Here is a 21,172-nt window from a genome sequence, read left to right on the forward strand (position 1 = left end):
TCATTGGCCGGCGCGGCGCTGTTTGTTGTTGCTGGGGTGATTACTAAGGAGAAAAATGTACCTGTCGCACAAAAACCCGGCAAAAGAACTCAGTGGTACCTCAGTGGTCCATGCTCAGATGCGCTCAACCAGTGACGTTCGTGACCATGAGCATGCAGGAATGTGGAAAACACTTAACAGTTTAGAAAATGTCAGATAATCTTTTTGAACATGTTCCATAGTACATTTGATTATAATGTAAATCTATGGTAAATAAATACGAAAAGCACTATAATAGTACTTTAGAATTATATTTATATTAATTGTTTATATACTTATATTAATTTATTTGCTATCTATCTTATGTGGTCATGTACTCATTATAGCTAGATTAAAGTGTTCAGGTGTTCTGAGGTTTCTTTTGTACAAGGTTGACAAGCACTTTTAGAGCTTAAATGGGTTTTGTTTAAAGGGAAAAACTCTCATGGCAGATGGTGTCTGCACACAAACGCATACACATGACATACCCACAAAGGCTATTTTGCTGTTTTTGTGTTTCTGACATGAGAGAGGATGAGCCGCACCTTTAGCTGTGCACTTCCTGTGTGGCCACCTCACTCTAATTATACAGAAAGAATCTAAACCAAAGACTATATGGTAAACAGATTTGCACAGTGATAGTCAATGTGACCACTTTCAGTTCTCAGCAGAGTGTACAACAAAAGTTAACAAAACTCTTCCATGATAACAGAAAGATAAATAAACATCCACTTCTAGGGAAGTGAATTTGCAAATCTCAAACACTCACACTTAATACAGTATCCAATGTGTTACTACTTGGCTGATATGATGGCATGCAAGATTTAAATGGATAGTTCCAAAAATAGAAAAAAAGAAAATTCTGTCATCATTTACTCACCATCAAGTATTTTGAAGAATATCAGTAACCGAACAGTTGATGAGCCCCATTGACTTCCATAGTATTTTTTACTATGGAAGTCAATGGGGTCCATCAACTGTTTGGTTGACCATATTCTTCAAAATATCTTCTTTTGTGTTCAGCAGAAGAAAGAAATTCATACAGGTTTGGAACAACTTGAGGGTGTGTAAATGATGACAGAATTTTCATTTTTTGGATGAACTATCCCTTTAATGACCAAAAGACCCCCTGCAAAAAGGTCATATGGATAATGAGGGGTCAGAGGTTTTGTTAGAATTTCCCTGATGAAATATTTTTGAGGATATAAATAATGTCCAAACACACAAAATGAAAAAAAAAAAAAAATTATTTAAAGATATTCAAATGATCTAAATGTCAAATAAAGTAATAATGTTGTGAATCTAATATAGAGCAGCATCTTTAAAATGCAATTAACATCATCTCACCTGATGACTGGTACAACTGTTGTAGTGTGAGATATTTTTTTCATTTCCTGATCACTCACTGCCACCTAGTGGTCATATCTGAGCATTTCCCTTTGAGGTTGTGTTTTATGTCGGCTATGTGGAGGGAATAGAATTTTTTTAATTTATATATATATATATATATATATATATATATATATATATATATATATATATATATAATCAAATAATAAATGCTGAATAAATAATAAATAATGCTTTTGGTTTTGTTGTTTAGCAAATAAATAAAACCAGGGAGAATTCAAAGCAATACACACAAACTGCGTTAAAACAGTTAAGACTGGAGCAGAACATGGAGGATAAACGCATCTGTGTTGTTTAAACATAAACTTATTCCCTGGACTTCGCTCAGAAATGACTCATAACTACCAGAGAAACACCTGTGTGACATTACGCTGACATGACTGTTATGCGTGGAGAAGAAGGTTAATTTAAAAGCAAAACCTTAGAAAACAAAAAGCAACCCTGGAGGTTCAGACATTATTTCTTTAATATCATATGATATGCCACTTTTTTTTTATCTCTGCTGGATGAGATTTTGTGTCATAGGGTGTGGCCAACATGATTTGTAGGCCTAATGTTGAACTTATTAATGTTACCGGCAATTTGTGAAATCCGGCATTGTATAGAATGCATAATAGAATGCCTGAAGTTTGTAGGCAAAGTATGAAATGGTTTATATTTCACACATTTCCTAGGCATTCTATACAATACCAAAGGGCCAGCCGGCTTGTCATTCTGTATAATAGGAAAAGTATGCAACATAATCACAAAAAACAGACATTTTATACTTTGCCTACAAACTTCACGCATTGTATGTTCTCTTCACACATTGCCGATAACATACTACATCAATTAAATAAAAATGTAGCTAATATGCTATGAAAAAAGCCATCTTTTCTCGGTATCTCAAGAGGATATGAAGACCTACTGCTCACATTTTATGACAGTCATCGAGCAAAGTTCATTTATAAGTGATCTGTCATCTTCCGCTGCAACAGGTGAGCGCTGACGCGCGACTTTCCCATTTCTCCAGACGTCCTCGCACTTCTCCAAAGTTCTGGGCGAGCTTTAATCATGGCCACAAACGTCCAAGAAAACATATATGAACAAATCGACGAGAGGACCGAAAACATATATGAGAAGCCGTATGAGAACATAAACAGTGACACAGAGCCGAAATATGAGAATCAAGGCGCGCACGAGGAACCCATCTATAGTACTCCAGACTACATGGATACGAGAGAAACAACTGAGGAAGAAGCTCAGCTTTCACCCTCCAGTGAACGAGGAGAGCAGCTGGAAAGCGAGATAATGGTGGCATCTCTGCAGAATGGAGATGGATACGGGTCTGGAAGGTCTTCATCTTTAGAGGGAACTGGAGACCCTTGTGATGACCAGCCCTCACTGGTCCACGAAGACCTGCTTATGGCTTACAGTCTCCCAGAAGAAACATCTCCAGAACCCGAGGAGGTAGTTGACTACAGCTTGAAGAACGTGGAGGACAGCGCCGTGGAGGAGACCCCTGCGGTTACCGACCCTACCCAGCCTGAAATCGCGCTTTTTGTCAAGGTAAAGGCTGGTGGTTTATTTGGGGCTGCATTTATGACAAGTGCATAACATAACCGGAACTTTTTTAGCTTATTTTAAAGAAAATATTAAAGTTGGCGTTACTACATTTCAGAGTCTAAAGGTCAGTTGGGTGTGGTTTGTGATAGTGATTGTCATATTTCTGCTCACCTTTGACCATGGAAGACAGTGTGAAGTCAAAATGAATGTCAATTGTTAACTCGATCAGAGGTTTTTATGCTGAAACCCTATTTTACCTAAATTATTATAGGATACTCTACTGTTTTATCTTTTAATCATACATAACACATTCAATTTTAGTATATAAACTCAGATGTTAAATACTGGAAATTAAAATGTATGTTTATTTTATTTTATGACAAATTAAATAAAATGGATATATTTTGGGGGAAAAACAATAAATTAATGATTTTATTTATTTTTGTTATTAATTTTAAGCATATTTATATCAAGTTAAATCAATCGTAATTTAGTTTTTAATTTTATTTTTAAGAGATACGAATACAGCTGTGATCCGAAATTCTTTTAGGCACTTTATTTCATATTTTACCACATTATTATTATTATTATTAAAATACACAAAATTAGTATTTAAAAAAAAATAATAACAAATTATAACATAATATTATCAGAATCATAACACAATATGTTAATCAAAATATCATATGTCATCATATGTTAAATAAAATTAATTTGTTATTTGTTAATTCTTTTAAATTTTATGTCACAATCACAATCTCTCAAACCTCATTTGGGAAACCCTCAAAACAGTGGCTAGGGGTTCTTTGCATCATGAATTCATACTACATTATTATCTAAATGAAAAACGGTTTTGACATTAAAGGATGCAAAAAAAAAAAAAAAGACAATTGCTGTTAAAAGAAGTTTTATGGATGTAAATATCTCAAGCAGTTAGTTAATGATTCGATTGATAAAAATCAATGTTAAGCACAATAGCCTAAAGCTTACAGAAAAGATTGGTATGATTCATTCAGATTCCATTTTCCTCTTGATCATTAACTTCAATAGAGCTTTCAAACGTTTCTGTGCTTGCTCACAGCCTGTGTAAGTCAGTAGTTAGACCTCCTGAACTGATTGCATCACCGTTCATTTTTCTTTGAAAGGTTCACTGTGACAGGCAATATGAATAATTATTAACTTGGGGATCTGTACAGTCATGGAAACCAGGATGAACTCCTGACCTGAGGAACAATTTAATCTGTGTACATGACACGGTCACTCAGTCGACTGAGCAACTGTGATTCAGGCTCATGTTCATGTTTATATCACAAACATATCACACCAGCAATGGCATCAAGAAGAATTTTATTTTTATCAGTTCATAATTGAAAATGAGACACCCTGACATAGATGCACCAGTGAACAGCGTGATAAAGGTTTTGTCCTTAAGAAACCCTTAGGAACAATTCAAACATTACATAACTATTTTATTGCCACATATAGTCATAAAAAAAAAAAAGAAGGAATAAAGGAGTGTAAGTTGTTGTTGAGTGGCACAACATCAGACCGCTTTCGTTACAAAGTCTGAAAGAGAACTCACATAAATGATTGCAAACAAAACAGCATTTGTCAAGTAAATGTTGGCCTTGGTTATGAGTTAATCTTATTGGCTGTGCTTAAATGCAACAATGACCTGCTGAAGGAAGATGATTATGATTTAAATTGACATAGCCACCTTTACTAAATGTTACAGATATTGGTGGTTACTGAGTAGATTCAATATTGACATCATTAAAATGCACACTTCTTACATTTACAGTTTGTCTACTCTTGTTATTAAAAAGGGTACAGTTGCATCAGTATTGTTTCCTGAGTCTCGCTGAAACCACTTTAAATGGTTAGTTCACCCAAAAATGAAAACTCACCCTCATGTCGTTCTACACCCGTAAGACCTTCGTTCATCTTCGGAACACAAATTAAGACATTTTTGATAAAATCCGATGTCTCAGTGAGGCCTCCAATACCAGCAAGAAAATTAAAGCTTTCAGTGCCCAGAAAGCTACTAAAGACATATTTAAAACAGTTCATGTGACTACAGTGGTTCAACCTTAATGTTATGAAGTGACGAGAATACTTTTTGTGCACCAAAAAAAACAAAAAAAAGGACTTTATTCAACAATATCTAGTGATGGCGATTTCAAAACACTGCTTCGTTCCTTTACGAATCATTTTTTCGGAGCGTGTATCGAACTGCCAAAGTCACGCCACCCAGTGGTGAACCATTGAAATGTCAAAACACTTATGACATAACGAAGCCTCGTTAACTGAAATCACGTGACTTTGGCAGTTTGATACACGCTCTGAACCACTGATTCGAAACAAAAGATTCATAAAGCTTCGAAGCTTCATGAAGCAGTGTTCTGAAATCGGCCATCACTAGATATTGCTGAATAAAGTCTTTATTGTGTTTTTTGCTGCACAGAAAGTATTCTTGTTGCTTCATAACATTAAGGTTGAACCACTGTAGTCACATGAACTGGGCATCTGAAAGTGTTAATTATCTTGCTGGCAATGGAGGCCTCACTGAGCCATCAGATTTTATCAAAAATATCTTAATTTGTGTTCCGAAGATGAACGAAGGTCTTATGGATGTGGAATGACATGAGGGTGATTAATTAATGACAGAATTTTCATTTTTGGCTGAACTAACCCTTTAAGGGCCCGTTTACATCAAGGACGATTATGATAACAATAACAATAAAGAAATTATAGTTCTAAAAGTCATTCTAAAAATAAAAGAATATCAAAGTCCACACCACAACTATAAAGATAACAGCACAGAGAAACAATATCGTTGGGATCACTTTTAGAACGACCTTTTTTCCAGCTGATGAATGATAATAACATTGACAGCCAATAAAAATCCCTCCTGCTTTAAAGAGCTTGAGCATTTAAAATGGCAGCCGACAAAAGTGCAGAGCGCACTTATAATAAACAGAACAATATTGTCCGTTAGTGTGGACGCTAATATAGTTATGATTATAGTTATCTTTATAGTTATCGTTCTTGGTGTGAAAGGGCCTTATATAGGCTATAATGAACCAAAAGAGTCTGATTTAGTGACATTAGTGGCCAATTCTGGCTTATAAATGTCAAGCATCACCAGCAATGTGATAATCAGATACAGCTAATCAGATTCTCCCACACAATTGCAACTTTGATTAAACAGAATGCCTCGGACATTTAAAAAACATATTTTAAAACAACTTGGCTCAGCCAAAACATTCCAGAAAATGTGTACTATGCAGAAGTTAATTATTCACTGCAATGATTACATCGATCCTGTTGGGAACTGAGCCATGAAAAAAAAGGTGCCTCAGTTTGAGGAATTTCTGTTACTGAGAATGTTTCGTTGGAGTCACTCTGAATCTCTTCATTCACTGGCATTAATTAACTCCTATTCCAAACTCATCTAAGGTTAAAGGTGAACTTATAATGCACTCGGACACATCATCAGTGAAGTAGGGCGTTTGAATAACTAGTAAATGAAATCCATTTGCTTTTACATCAGAAAATGATTAACATTTTATCATTAATAGGTATGTAAAGCCACTGTAGTCTTTCCTGCATTCCAGTTTAATTTACAACAACAGTGAATCATTGTTACTATGAATAGTCATTCGTATATTTACAGTATATATAGACAGTATATTTTAAAAAAGCTTAAAACTGCATCCTACATTGTAGCATGAATATTGTAATTTCTTCCAGTAGAGAGAGCTGTTTAGCTGACTTTGATAAAATGCCAATGCATTTTCCGATTTTAGCTCACACATTCTTTTCCTAGAGTGTGATGATGTTAATAATGTCCATATTCAATTCGTATTCAACAACTTTATTACTAGAGCCCTTAATAAGATGTAATAGCATAATATAATGAGATTTAGGACAGACCATTTAGCAGGATCATTTTAATAAGACACAGCAGTTGTAGTGTGTTGTTTCTAATCACTACTCATCACTAAGTAGATGGTGGTGGAAATATGAGATGGGAGGAAAAATAGTAAGTCAATGCTAATGCAAATGTTTTGCGTTTTCCAGAGAAACTTTGCGTTTGCTCGCGAAACCTTTGTGTTCCCTCGCAAATGTTTTACGCTCCCCCGAGAAACTTTGCTATACATAATCTTCTCCTCAGATCCTCTCAAGCTCTGTCAGGTTACATGGAGACCTTCGGTGGACAGACATTTTCAGGTTTCCCCAGAGATGTTAGATTGGGATCAAGCTCAGGCTCTGGCTGGGCCACTCAAGGACATTCACAGTGTTGTCCAGAAGCCACTGTTGTATTGCCTTAGCTGTGTGCTTGGGGTCATTGTCCTGTTGAATGGTGAACCTTCTGCCCTGTCCGAGGTTCCTGAATGCTCCAGACCAGGCTTTCATTAAGGCTGTCTCTATATTTTGCTGCGTTGACCTTTCCTTCTACCCTGACGGGTAGCCCAGTCCCTGCCGCTGAAAAACACCCCCACAGCATGATGCTGCTACCACTCTAAGCAAAGCCCTTCTCCATTGATTGCTCAGTTTAGCCAGGAGGCCAGCTCTAGGAAGATACCTGGTTGTTCCAGACTGCTCCCATTGAGAATTATGGAGGCCACATGCACCTGTGAACCTTCAGTGCAGCAGAATGTTTTTTTGTAGTCTTCCCCAGGTCTGTCTCTACACAATTTTGTCTCTGAGCTCCTCAGGCCATTCCTTTGACCTCATGGCTTGCTCTGATATGCATTTTCAGCTGTTAGACCTTTTATTGAGATGTGTGTGCCTTTCCAAATCAAACTCATTCAATTGAATTTGCACAGGTTAACTCCACTCGAAGTGTAGTAACACCTACAAGCAAAATTGGAATGGTCCTGAGCTAAATTTCAAATGTCCCAGAAAGGGTTACGAATACTTGTGCAATGTTTTTTTTATTTTTAATAAATTTGCAAAGTTGTCACAAATGTTTTTTTTTTCTTTGTCATTATGGTGTATGGAGTGTAGATTGATGTAAAAAAAGAAGTTATTTAAAGTAGTTTAACATTAGGTGGTAACATAACAAAATGTGAAAAAAAATGAAGGGGTACAAATACTTTAACAAGGCACTGTGTGCCTGTGTTAAAAGAAGTTTCGTCTGCTCACCAAGGCTACATTTATTTAATTAAAAATGCAGTAAAAAACAGTAATATTGTGAAATATTATTACAATTTAAAATAACTGTGTACTATTTAAATATATTTGACAAAGTAATTTTTTCCTGTGATGCAAAGCTGAATTTTCAGCATCGTTGCTCCAGTCTTCAGTGTCACATGATCCTTCAGAAATCATTCTAATATGCTGATTTGCTGCTCAATAAACATTTATGATTATTTTCAATGTTGAAAACAGTTGTGTACTTTTTTTTTTCAGGATTCCTTGATGAATAGAAAGTTCAAAAGAACAGCATTTATCTGAAATACAAAGCTTCTGTAGCATTATACACTACCGTTCAAAAGTTTGGGGTCAGTAAGAATTTTTATTTTTATTTTTTTGAAAAGAAATGAAAGAAATGAATACTTTTATTCAACAAGGATGCATTAAATCAATCAAAAGTGGCAGTAAAGACATTTATAATGTTACAAAAGATTAGATTTCAGATAAACACTGTTCTTTTGAACTTTCTATTCATCAAATAATCCTGAAAAAAAATATTGTACACAAATATTTTGTACAATTGTACACATTAAAAGTTTCTTGAGCAGCAGATCAGCATATTAGAATGATTTCTGAAGGATCATGTGACACTGAAGACTGGAGTAACGATGCTGAAAATTCAGCTTTGCATCACAGGAATAAATTACTTTGTGAAATATATTCAAATAGAAAACAGTTATTTTAAATTGTAATAATATTTCACAATATTACTGTTTTTACTGTATTTTTAATTAAATAAATGTAGCCTTGGTGAGCAGACGAAACTTTTGGTTCCAAACTTTTGGACTGTACTGTATATATATATATATATATATATACAGGGCTGTCAATCGATTAAAATTTTTTATCTAATTAATTACATACTCTGTGATTAATTAATCTAAATTAAGTATGAAATATTTCAATTCAAATTAATCAATGCAGGGTTTTTCCTGGGTCAAAAATGGTCTTCGGTGGTGACAGACATGGTCATCCACACAAACAGTAAAAAGTGCCCTACCCACGTGATCTGCGAGCCCGATACTGACAATAAAGTACCCGTCACTCTCACTGTAATTTTTTCTTGCCCTCTTTGCAAAAAAAAAACAACAACAAAAAAAAAGATTTTTGAAAAAAATGAAAAGTGATTTTATAGCTTTGTAAGAGAAGATGCTTTTTTGCTAAACCTGAAAAGTATTAAAAAGTAGCATTTAGAAGTTATATTAACTAATAATATAATTTTCTACCATATACAATTGAATGCACCTAGCTAACAACAACTTGCTTTGTTCTGGTTTCACCTCACTCCAGTCTAAACTAACTGATTTTATAGGTAGGCCTAATTTACTACACATTGACATTTAAATAACCTGAAAATATTGTGGATTATTAAGGCTAATTTTACTAACCACTCTTGCTAAATGGGGTAAGCACACTTATGTTCTCATTTCAGAGATGTTCGAGTAAATGATTCATTATAGACCGTGTGGACAGATCAGTTGTTGTCATGATTCATTAAAATGAATCTGTTCAAATGAGTCATTAGGTCACGAATTGGACATTAGCGGACGTTGACGCGTTGCGTGCGAATCGCGACTGTTATTAAGATATCGCAAAAGATTTGTCAACACAGAAAACACTTCACCACTGGATAGGATTTTCTTTTTGTTTACTGAAAGTGTGGTTTATGTCAGCTGCACGTGCAGGGCGCCTGTCAGAGAAGATGAGGTGACGTTCTTTTGAGCACTATTCACACCCAACGGTTATTCAGGAAAAACATTCTCCGAATGCGCCTCGTGAAACATGGATTCGGTCTTACGAACTTTTAGCATTGTGTCAGTTGATTTAGATTATTATGTGTGAGGTAGAGAGAGTGCAAAGACGGTGCTTACTTTAAAGACAGAGAGAGCTCGCGCGCACGAGGGAGGAGCTCTCTGCTCGTTCTGTCCGTCAGCGTAGCAGTTGTCTCCCTCCTTCATTTTACAGTCAAATGGTGGCTAGAACGGCTCCAGGTTCAAAGGTCAATACGGAATGGATTAATCTGTGTTATTTTTTTTAACACGTTATTTTTTTCTCAGATTAATTAATCAATTAATCTAAATTAACGCGTTATTTTGACAGCCCTAACATATATATATATATATATATATATATATATATATATATATGTGTGTGTGTGTGTGTGTGTGTGTGTGTGTGTGTAACCCCTCCGGTCCTACTTTCCCCACTCCATGCGGGCCTCGGGTGTGGGAAGTGGGCACACTAACAAGGAGGCTAAAGACTACAGCCTCTAATGTCAGTCGCTACTGTGCCTCTTGAGGCAAGGAGAGTGAGGTTTATCTGCACAGTTCTTACTAGCTGGCCTCTGTTACACTCACCCCCCTAAATCTCCCGCCCCGCTCTGTGCCGGCTTCAAACCCGGGTCTCCGGTGTGGGAGGCGAGTACGCTAACAAGGAGGCTAAAGACTGCAGCCTCTATGCAGTTAATTACAGACTACTGACCAATGGTGTATTATATATTACCAACAGGTGTCAATAGTCTATCTTAAAGAATTAGTTCACTTTCAAATGAAAATTACCTCAAGCTTCGCTTAGCTTCAGAAGGCCCTTATTTAACCCCCCCGAGCCTTGTGGAGTATGTTTATCAGTGATGCGCGGGTTGATCCAAAATGAGCGGGTGCCTGTGGTCACCCGCTGTTACCCGTGGTTACGAGTCATCCAAAAATATTTGTAATGATATTCGGTCGGGTGCGGGTTGTTTATACATTGACCCGCGCATCACTGATGTTTATGATAGATAGATGTGGATGGAGGCACTTTCTTCAGCTCATACTCGTCAATCCTGTTCACTGCCATTATAAAGCTTGGATGCGTCAGGATATTTATTAATAAAACTCCAATTGTGTTCATCAAAAAAGAAGAAAGTCATATACACCTAGGATGGCTTGAGGGTGAGTAAAGCTTGGGCTAATTTTCACTTGAAAGTGAACTAATCCTTTAACTGCATATTGTCTATTACACTTTTATTTTATCATTTGGCAACATATTTATCCAAAGCGGCTTTCAGAACATTCAAGATTGAACATTTTGTCAGTATGTGTGTTACCTGAAAATGTCACAGTTTCACTAGAGGTACATGCAATATTGGAGAGAAGTTGCACTGTAATGCACTCAGCATGTAAATGTTTAACCACAGTCACTGCTAGACTTCTGAAACTAAAGAAATGGGCCACACATAGTAATGGTGGTTTACTTGTTGAGTATTCACACATCATTTTCACTCATATCTAGGATAGTCGGCTATATTTTAAGAAGCCAAATGAGTAATCTTCATTTCACAGGTTCATATCAGTCACGTCCGAAAACTTTGAACGCAAATTCGCGCTATAAACCAAAGCCAGCTCATAAAATATTTAACAGGGAATCTTATTCTCCTGGGCTCCACAAGATGATCAAATATAACCTGCCGTTGCCTGCCAGCATGCTGCCTGTGACTTGGACTGCATTAAAAATGCATGCGGCTCATTCCTCTACTCTTGAGTTTCTGGGCCATGAACATGTCACATAGTTATACAGGGACAAGATGGACTCTAAACAAGGAGCTTATTTATAGGGCTCGATGAGAAATTCATGAATTGTCTGTGTTTACATATGATATGAACTAAATATACTGAATTAGGTGCCCATTTTAAAATGTGAATCTGCATAGATGTTTCAAGGTCATCTCTCAACATCATAGTTACAGTTCTGTTTTATTCTCATCTGTCACTCAAGCTCATCAGGGCTATTTGTGGCAGGGGCGGGGCAAAATAAAAGCTCCACCCCCAACTAAAGCCTCTCACCTATTCCCTCTCTTTTACATCATCCCTGTTTGGGAGAGAGCTAGATTCACCTTTCATCTGGGTTTGAGCTAACATCACAACACCTGGTGCCATTGGCTGCCCGTCAAGAACAGAACAAACAGAATTTAAGCGAGCGTGGGTAAACGTTGACATTTACCCCAAAATATCTGCAAAATACTGCTGGGAGGATGTAGGTGACAGATCACAAGAGGTACCTGAATCAAAAGTGTCTACAATGGGAGACGGTCAAGAACCTGATATTGAGTTATTTGTCAAGGTAAGGAATAAATCTAGCATTAGAGTATGCCGAAGTAAAGGCATTTTTTATGGAGTTATGAAGCTCTTGTGATGTCAGTGTAACTCAATAGTTGTTCTAGAGTAACATGTGCATATTTGACTAGGGCCATGACCAGGTTGTAAGTAGAGTGATGTTTGAATGCCAGCAGTTCTTGCACATTGGTTTACAGATTATTGGTTGCTTATAAAAAGAATATACCCTCAGTAATTCACATTCTGATTTTTATGTTGTTGTTTTTTTTTTGTTTTTTTGATGCAATGATATTAAAAATACCAATAAGCTAATAATTTTATTTATGTTATGGCCAATAACTGATAAATGGCTGAAAATGATACAGTTTTGTCAAAATAAAACATATTATTTTATACAAATAAAAATAAAACACTGAAAACTAAAACTGTCATTTCAAATGCTAAAAGTGACAACATATATAATGTACAATATAAAAAAAAAGGTTTAATTTAACAGTCTTAATAAATTGAATTATTGGTGTTTTTAAAGATTTAAGATAAATCTATAAGCATGCAAAATTAAATATTCAAAATTGGTCAATATATTTTTAATACTGACTAATACCAATACATTTAAATAAAAAATACTGACTATAAGAATATTATTAAATACAATAATATTGTCCAATAACCAATATGGTACCATTATATATCATGCACACCTAGATTTTTCTTTGTTTTTAAGCCTTAGTAGGCCCAACACAAAAAAGGTAGACATAAGATCTGCAACCATTATTAGACTACATTTTGTTTTCATCACACACAAATATAAAATAAATATAATTTTTAGAAGTAATCTCCATCATCGCAAACAAGCGTATTAGATCTGAACATTATGTGAAATGTCAGCAATATATAATATTTGTAGGTGGCTATCACTGATAGTCACATATGAGAAAGCAAACATATGCATACACTGACAAAGCAATTATGATGAAAGTCATTTGATTAAAGTGGAGGATGCATCTCATGTGCCAGTGGCAGCTATGCTGAAGTGATAACTTAAATAATTAAAAAAAGATTTCAAACAATCCTCATACAGGCACTAATCTTTATATTTAACAGCATAAACACTGAACACAAGGCATTGTCAGTCAGTCACACCCCGGGCTGTTTACAGCCCTGAACTGCCGCCTAACAGAGCAACCGGTCCTATAGCAAACCGGCCTATTGTCCTGCACATTCTAGATCGTAGCTGCTCATTGTTCTGCTTCCAGTCCTCTGTCTGCTCTGAATTTACCAGAATGGACAGATGAGTGGAACTGGAAGTGTCCTGACCTTTCACATACCATCTGCCTCATTTATCTGACTGTGTTATGCAATGCATTTTCTCTTTTGATTCCTTTCAAACCATGTAATTAAAATGAACTGTATTAAATTAGAAAAGATGCAACGAAAGTATTTTCACTAGTGGTTTCGGTGTACCTATTATATATTTGACAGCACGCTCCTCATGTTCTTCTCCACATCCAGGACTGTGGTTAATGAATTCAGTGTGCATAATTCATATTGTGCTGGGTATTATGTCACAGTGTAAGCTATAGCTGGTCTCGTACTAGCGTTGCCGCTGTTTTGGGACACCTGATCTACTGCAGAGATGTACAGTAGCAGTGTGAATGACATTTGCACTGTCACTGGGGTCATTTATACTCTCCATAGTGAGGGACTTTAGTGTTTATCACAGAATAAGCTCAATTAGTGTAACTGTATAATTTGTATATTTGTAATACAGATTTTTGAGTAATTAAAAAAAAAAAATTCACATTTAAATTGATTTTAAAATGAGCATAAGCACAGTTGCTCCTGGTGCTTGTCCCAATTTAGCAGCATCTAGCCTAAAGGCAGGGTTTTTCAAAAGGGAGACTGCGACCTCTATGCGGTCAATGGCGGTACTGCAGGGGTCTGCCAATCTAATGATCTAAAGAGCTTTTGTTAAAAAAAAAAAAAAGTTAAACAAAAGTACAATATTACCTTAAAAAAAAGTTTAATTGTAAATAAACTAAATTATATTTTATGTTCCTGACTTAAAAAAAGTAACAATTTACTTCATGAAATTATGAATAAGGATTAATTATTTAGCCCTATAATTTTATGGTTCAAACTGTTTTAGCAAAATCCCACCAAACCACAGGTATAATATGTACCATTATACAAAATAATGTACAAAACAAAACCCTATGAGTTCTTGAGTGAAATTGTTTGTATCTAAACAAAACAAAACACAAGAAATAATAATAATAACAACAACATATTTTTATAATTTCAAGGAAAACAGGTCACCTGCAATACATTTCAATTATTGGAAAACCTCTCGTATGTCTTCTGAAATTTAGGTATTCATATATTTACATGTAGTAAGTGATTTCTGAGAAATGCTATTGAAAGTGGATCGGACCCCAGCACTACAACATACTTGTAGCCAATTAGCAGAAGGGGGCGTGTCCAGTCATGATGGGGGAAGAGAGAGAGTGAGCAAGAGGGAGATTTGAATAAAGACTGTAGAAAGAGAGATGGCTGAGAGACATTACAAGAAAAGGTCAGATGAATATCACTGGAAAAAGCAGGGTTATGATCAGGCAAGAGCTTTAGGACCCACGTTCATATTAGAAAAGCTTTTCAGCACTGGAGAGACCTAAACGGAAAGACCTGAAAACAGACACAGGTTGTGTTGTTTCTGCTCCATATGTGAGTAACATTGGTTTTGCTGTCTCAGGGAACCAATATATGCTGTTGTTGTAATGTTAGCTATAGTAACAGGACAGTTTTGAGTGTCATTTGTCTGGAGCTGGTGTGCTGCTGGCTTGTATATACTCTTGTGTATTGTAAGTTCATTTTTTGTTCTTCCTCGTCTTTCGTTCGTTCATTCGTTCATTGTCTTCCAACATCTCGCTTTATTTTAAAAAAAAAACATAATTTTGCTTCGCTTCAGACATCCATCAAGACATCCAATCTTGCATTGCGTGTTCATGCATTTTGGGGGCGGAGCAATGAAGGGAGGGGTGTGTTTGTTTGGGTCAGTATCAGTGTTTCTCAGAAATTGCTTACCGCACCTTTAATACAGAACATAGACTGTTAAAACTTTATTTAAAGCCTTTCTGTATAATGCATTCTAAAGGTATTCATAATGTACATTATAATGCATTATATCTTTATCATAAATAATTGTAACCAAAGTGCATTGTATTATAATATTTGCAAATTCCTTGTCACATCTGAAATTGGTTGTTTGTCATGTGTTTTAATGCATTATTATAATGTATTATAACTGGTTACAATTATTCATGAGAACATACAATGCATTATAAGGTGCATATATAAAATATTTTTATAATGCATTATATATAAAGGCTTTAAGTAAAGTGTTACGCATAGGGTTTATCTGACATAACCCTTAAGTGATTGTTTTATGTGAAAATTTCTTTGTAGTTTGACTTCAGGTAAGCTCTTTTCTTAATGTCCATCAAACATTAAAGCAGCAGCAGGGGGCGCCATGACACTTTATCATTATTCTCAATGCAGTCTCTTCCCTCTAGAACATGAGGACTGGTCTCAAAAATTTTACTGGCATTAAGATGAATGACTTACTTATTCCCTGAGGTGATATTTATGTAAAGATGTGTCTTTGTGTTTGTAGGCTGGTTGTGATGGCGAGAGCATCGGAAACTGTCCGTTCTCCCAACGCCTCTTCATGATCCTCTGGCTCAAAGGTGTGGTCTTCAACGTCACCACTGTCGACCTCAAGAGGTGAGAACTTTATTAATCTGAGATCTAATGACATGAAATTTGAATAATAAATGACAAATGGCACATTTATGTTATTCAATAACATTTTCATTGGATATTAAAATGGAAAAACCTAATAAAAAAGTTAATACAGCATATGCAGTCAGTTCTAGGTGATTGATATTGTAAAAATACAATAATCAATTTTTAATCCAGAAAATATAGTTCAGAATTGTATTCATTGCAAATATGAAAATGAAATATAAAAAGAATGAAAAATTGAAGTTAAATGAAAAGACATCTAATATAATCTAAAAAGAATCTATCTACATTTTTTCTGCAATGCAAGAGCTGGTTGAGAAATACTAATAAAATTAAGAAATTCTTAAAATATATAACTTTTTTTGTTCAGGAAACCAGCTGATTTGCACAATTTGGCTCCAGGCACTCACCCTCCTTTCCTGACCTATAACGGTGAGGTGAAGACAGACATTAACAAGATCGAGGAGTTCCTGGAGGAGGTTTTGGCACCACCAAAGTAAGCTCATTTTTACAATTACACTTGAGATTACTGTATAGAAACTCTAAACCTGCAATTCTCAACTGGTTTTGCTTCAGGACCCAAACACAGCACCAAAATTGTTTAGCATATAAAAGTAAACAAACATCAAACCTTTAAATCTATTTATATTACTAAGAATGGCGTAGCTAGCAAGCATCACAGCCTGTGAAAATGAATGGGACAAGTTATCAAAATTTTATTTTATTAGCATTTATTTTTTTTATTATCTATTTTATCGTTTTTTTACCGTTGTCCGTGGCCTACGACCCATTTTTAGGTCACAACCCACCCGTTAAGAACCGCAGCTCTAGACTTCCAAGGATTTTTTTTCCCCTTTGCAATGTATATTGTATTAAACATCACATTAAACCACTGTGAACTAGAACTGTAAAGAATACTGACACATGTGTTTCTATGTACCTTTCCTTGTGTCCAAGGTACCCCAAACTTGCAGCCAGGAACAGGGAGTCAAACACAGCTGGGAATGACATATTTGCAAAGTTCTCAGCTTTCATAAAAAACACAAAGCCAAATGCGAATGAAGGTATGCATGTCAAACTGGATCAAACTGATTGAATGAATGAATGGATATATTGTGTTTTGGTCAGTACACTGAAAAAGGCAAAGTTAAATTCTGTTAACTCTATATGGAATCCATTGTGCTGTAAACATAGCTGTATTTTACCACTAAATTCTGACTAGTGGTTATGTTTTGAGTAAGGATCTGCCAATATAGACATTTTGAAAAAATTTGAAACCTGGCAGACAAAGAAAATACTTTTTAATTAAAAAGTCAAGAAAACGAATTTGTTGTATAGAAATATTTAATAACTTTACACTACCTTTCAAATGTTTGGGGTCAGTACATTTAATAATAATAATAATAATAATACTTATTTTCAGCAAGATGCATTAAATAGATCAAAGTGACAATATAAAGACATGTATAAAGTTACAAAAGATTTCTATTTCAAATAAATGCTGTTCTTGAACTTTCTATTCATCAAAGAATCCGGAATGATTTCCACAAAAATATCAAGCAGAACTCTTTTCTATACTGATAATAGGAAATGAATAAATTACATTTTAAAATATATTAAAATAGAAAAGAGTTATTTAAAATTGTAATAATATTTCACATTATTACTGTTTTTACTGTATTTTTAATCAAATAAATGGAGCCTTGGTGAGCAGAAGATAATTCTTTTTCAAAAACCAAATCTCATATGGTCACTAATATATTCACTGCCAGGCCAAAAAGAAAAACGAAAAAAAGTCACTGTTTGGATTTAAAGTCTATGATTGGATCATTATTACAGTGATTATTATATGTTTGGCAACAGTTCTTCTAACCGTAATTGAAGGAATGTGTGGCTTTTCATTTCTTAAACAACCATGTAGGAAGACACATCATGGCCATATTCCAGGAAGACAATGAAGAATCGTTTTCACACATTAAAGGGTTAGTTCACCCAAAAATGAAAATTATGTCATTAATGACTCACCCTCATGTCGTTCCAAACCCGTAAGACCTCCTTTCATCTTCGGAACACAGTTTAAGATATTTTAGATTTAGTCCGAGAGCTTTCTGTCCCTCCATTGAAAATGTATGTGCGGTATACTGTCCATGTCCAGAAAGGTAATAAAAACATCATCAAAGTAGTCCATGTGACATCAGTGGGTTAGTTAGAATTTTTTGAAGCATCGAAAATATATTTTGGTCCAAAAATAACAAAAACTATGACTTTATTCAGCATTGCCTTCTCTTTCGGGATCCTTTTCATTGAATTGATTCCATTGAATTGATTTAATTGAATCCTTTCATTTGTCGGCATTGGTAATGCACTTTTACATCACCGTGGTTGTTTTTGCTGATTAGGACATCCGTGACACGCACACTTGCGCACCATTTTAAAAAATATAGCAATACCAAAATACAAACGATGTAGAATAGCTTGAATACAGCGTGCGTCTCCCTCAGACTGTAAACGAAGCTTGGGCGCACCGGATAACACGTCAGCAGCGTCTTACATCAGCAGTGTTACTGCGGAGTCGTGAACCACACTCCGGAGCAGAAGGGGGCTGTAATGCACCAATAAGCTGGATGCCAACTGCTGTAAAACAGGAAAGAAGAAGCGGAGTCGTGAAGGCGGATTGACAACAGACCCGGAAGAGAATACAATGCTGAATAAAGTCGTAGTTTTTGTTATTTTTGGACCAAAATGTATTTTCGATGCTTCAAAATGTCGCGGATGTCCTAATCGCCAAAAACAACCACGGCGACGTAAAAGTGCATTACCAACGCCGACAGATGAAAGGATTCAACGGAATCAATTCAATGGAATAAATTCAATGGAAAGGATTCCGGAAGAGAATACAATGCTGAATAAAGTCGTAGTTTTTGTTATTTTTGGACCAAAATGTATTTTCGATGCTTCAACAAATTCTAACTAACCCACTGATGTCACAAGGACTACTTTAATGATGTTTTTATTACCTTTCTGGACATGGACAGTATACCGTACATACATTTTCAGTGGAGGGACAGAAAGCTCTCGGACTAAATCTAAAATATCTTAAACTGTGTTCCGAAGATGAACGGAGGTCTTACGGGTTTGGAACGACATGAGGGTGAGTCATTAATGACATAATTTTCATTTTTGGGTGGACTAACCCTTTAACCATTTCACACAATTTCAAACATTTTCACTCAAAAATTGATGCACCTCTTGATGGAAATAAATGTTGTGATGTTATTTCCATCAAGAGGTGTATCATTTTTTGGTCAAGATCTTGTATTGACAATGCAAGAGGTGAGCACTCTGTAAAGTCTACTCCAGCACATCCCAAAGACTTTCAATGAATTTAAGGTCTGGACTCAGAGGTGCCAATTCATGTGTGAAAATGATTCTTCACGCTCCCTCCCAACTTTCACAGTTTGAGTCTGATGAATCTTGGCTTTGTCATCCTGGAATATGGCCACGATATCCTATTCCTACATGGTTGCTATATTTTCAGAATTCTTGGCAACTGATTTGACCATTTACAATCAAATACTGTGCAAAAACACTGGTAATTAAAAAGACGTGTAATGTTTTGTTAGCTCTGGAGAAGGGTTTGACAAAGGCACTCAAGAAGCTGGATGACTACCTGAACAGTGCCTTGCCTGATGAGGTAGATGCCGACAGCATGGAGGAAGAGAAGGTCTCCAACCGCAAGTTCCTGGACGGGAACGATCTGACTCTGGCAGACTGCAACCTGCTGCCAAAGCTCCACATAGTGAAGGTGAGCTGAACCTCTGAATGGGCTTGTCACTGTGTTTGGGGGGTAACCAAAGAGGTCTGCAATACCTGGAGAGAGTTATCCGTTAGCATTCTCATTCATCACAATGGCAATTTTGGTGGAAATTTGTACTCATGGAGGACAGTCAATGGAGAAGATGCTGTTTGCTGCCATATGGTGTAGTTATGGCATTTACCAGCCATAAATGCCATGCTACCAGCAAAACCTCCATCCATAATAATGCATGTTACACTGTTAAAGCTGTATAACTTTACAGTTAGCGTTCTTGTGAAGAATAGATACAGCGGTGCATAAACAAAAGTCAAATTAAAAGCATCTTTAAATTTAGGTTACATTTATTTTTAAATGGAATTATTTTTATTAATCTATTTTCTATCCATTTTTTTTTGTAGGTCGTTGCCAAGAAATATCGTAACTATGACATTCCCAGCGATTTGACAGGAGTGTGGCGTTATCTGAACAGTGCGTATGCACAAGAAGAGTTCACCAACACTTGTGCTGCAGACAACGAGATCGAATTGGCATATCAGGATGTGGCTAAGAGGTTAAAGAAGTAAACAGAAGAACAAATTTGACTCAACCAGACTTGGGGTAGATATTTTCTTGGGGAAGAGATGATGTTTTCCATGTAATTCAAAACTATTGATCCCAAACTACAAGTTAGTAGTTTCTTTCATCCAGGGCCCTGATAATCAATCATCCATTGAATTAAGGACTGGTGCTCTGATATACAGTAATTATGAAACACGTCATTTGCCTGTCTGTGAGTACCGTGACTCAATATCAGCCCATACTTACCAACGCTCATTCATCTGTTGCTCATATAAACATTGTTCTAAGCAACTTTGCTGTTGTCTCTATTTAAAGAGACTTCACATTACCGTTTTCTGTTTCTACTGTTTTTACATTACTGTTGTTCTCTCTCTGCATAGACAACAGTTCTTCCTGTTTCATTCTATTTATCATATAATGCACTGATTCTTGAGATATGGGACAAAACACGTTCCTCTGCATCAGAATGAATCAAAGATGATCACCATAAATACGTAATCCAATATTTTCTGATACACTGCTGTTCAAAATTTTGAGGTTGGTAAGATTTTTTTGTTATGTTTTTATGTTCACCAAGGCTGCAATTATTTGATCAAAAATTTTGTAAAATATTACCATTTATAATAACTTTTTTCGATTTTATTATATTTTAAAATATAATTTATTCCTGTAATTGCAAAGCTGAATTTTCAGCATCATTCCTCCAGTCTTCAGTGTCACATGATCC

General features: G+C 35.7%; 1 protein-coding gene across 2 annotated transcripts; it reads left to right on the forward strand.

Moving 5' to 3' along the window:
• Positions 1-2,381: 2,381 nt before the first annotated feature.
• clic5b (chloride intracellular channel 5b) lies at positions 2,382-21,084 on the forward strand. 2 transcript variants are annotated; one of them, XM_048207618.1, is made up of 6 exons: positions 2,382-2,976; positions 15,940-16,049; positions 16,441-16,566; positions 17,028-17,134; positions 19,694-19,875; positions 20,286-21,084. In XM_048207618.1, the coding sequence occupies exons 1-6, from the start codon at positions 2,482-2,484 to the stop codon at positions 20,448-20,450; spliced, it is 1,185 nt and encodes a 394-aa protein (XP_048063575.1). In that variant the 5' UTR covers positions 2,382-2,481; the 3' UTR covers positions 20,451-21,084. The 2 variants fall into 2 exon arrangements, with proteins under 2 accessions (XP_048063575.1, XP_048063576.1); XM_048207619.1 differs by lacking the exon at positions 2,382-2,976 and adding an exon at positions 12,053-12,273.
• Positions 21,085-21,172: the final 88 nt, after the last annotated feature.

Source organism: Megalobrama amblycephala, linkage group LG11 (genome assembly GCF_018812025.1).
Source record: "Megalobrama amblycephala isolate DHTTF-2021 linkage group LG11, ASM1881202v1, whole genome shotgun sequence".
NCBI classification, from domain to species: domain Eukaryota; kingdom Metazoa; phylum Chordata; class Actinopteri; order Cypriniformes; family Xenocyprididae; genus Megalobrama; species Megalobrama amblycephala.

What these genes read in the sequence shown, in the direction of transcription:
- clic5b (XM_048207618.1), top strand. Translation starts at nt 2,482, where the DNA reads ATGGCCACAAACGTCCAAGAAAACATATATGAACAAATCGACGAGAGG. An exon ending in ACCACTGTCGACCTCAAGAG is followed by an intron (nt 16,050 to 16,440) that starts GTGAGAACTTTA and finishes TTTTTTGTTCAG; the next exon opens with GAAACCAGCTGATTTGCACA. An exon ending in AAAGCCAAATGCGAATGAAG is followed by an intron (nt 17,135 to 19,693) that starts GTATGCATGTCA and finishes ATGTTTTGTTAG; the next exon opens with CTCTGGAGAAGGGTTTGACA.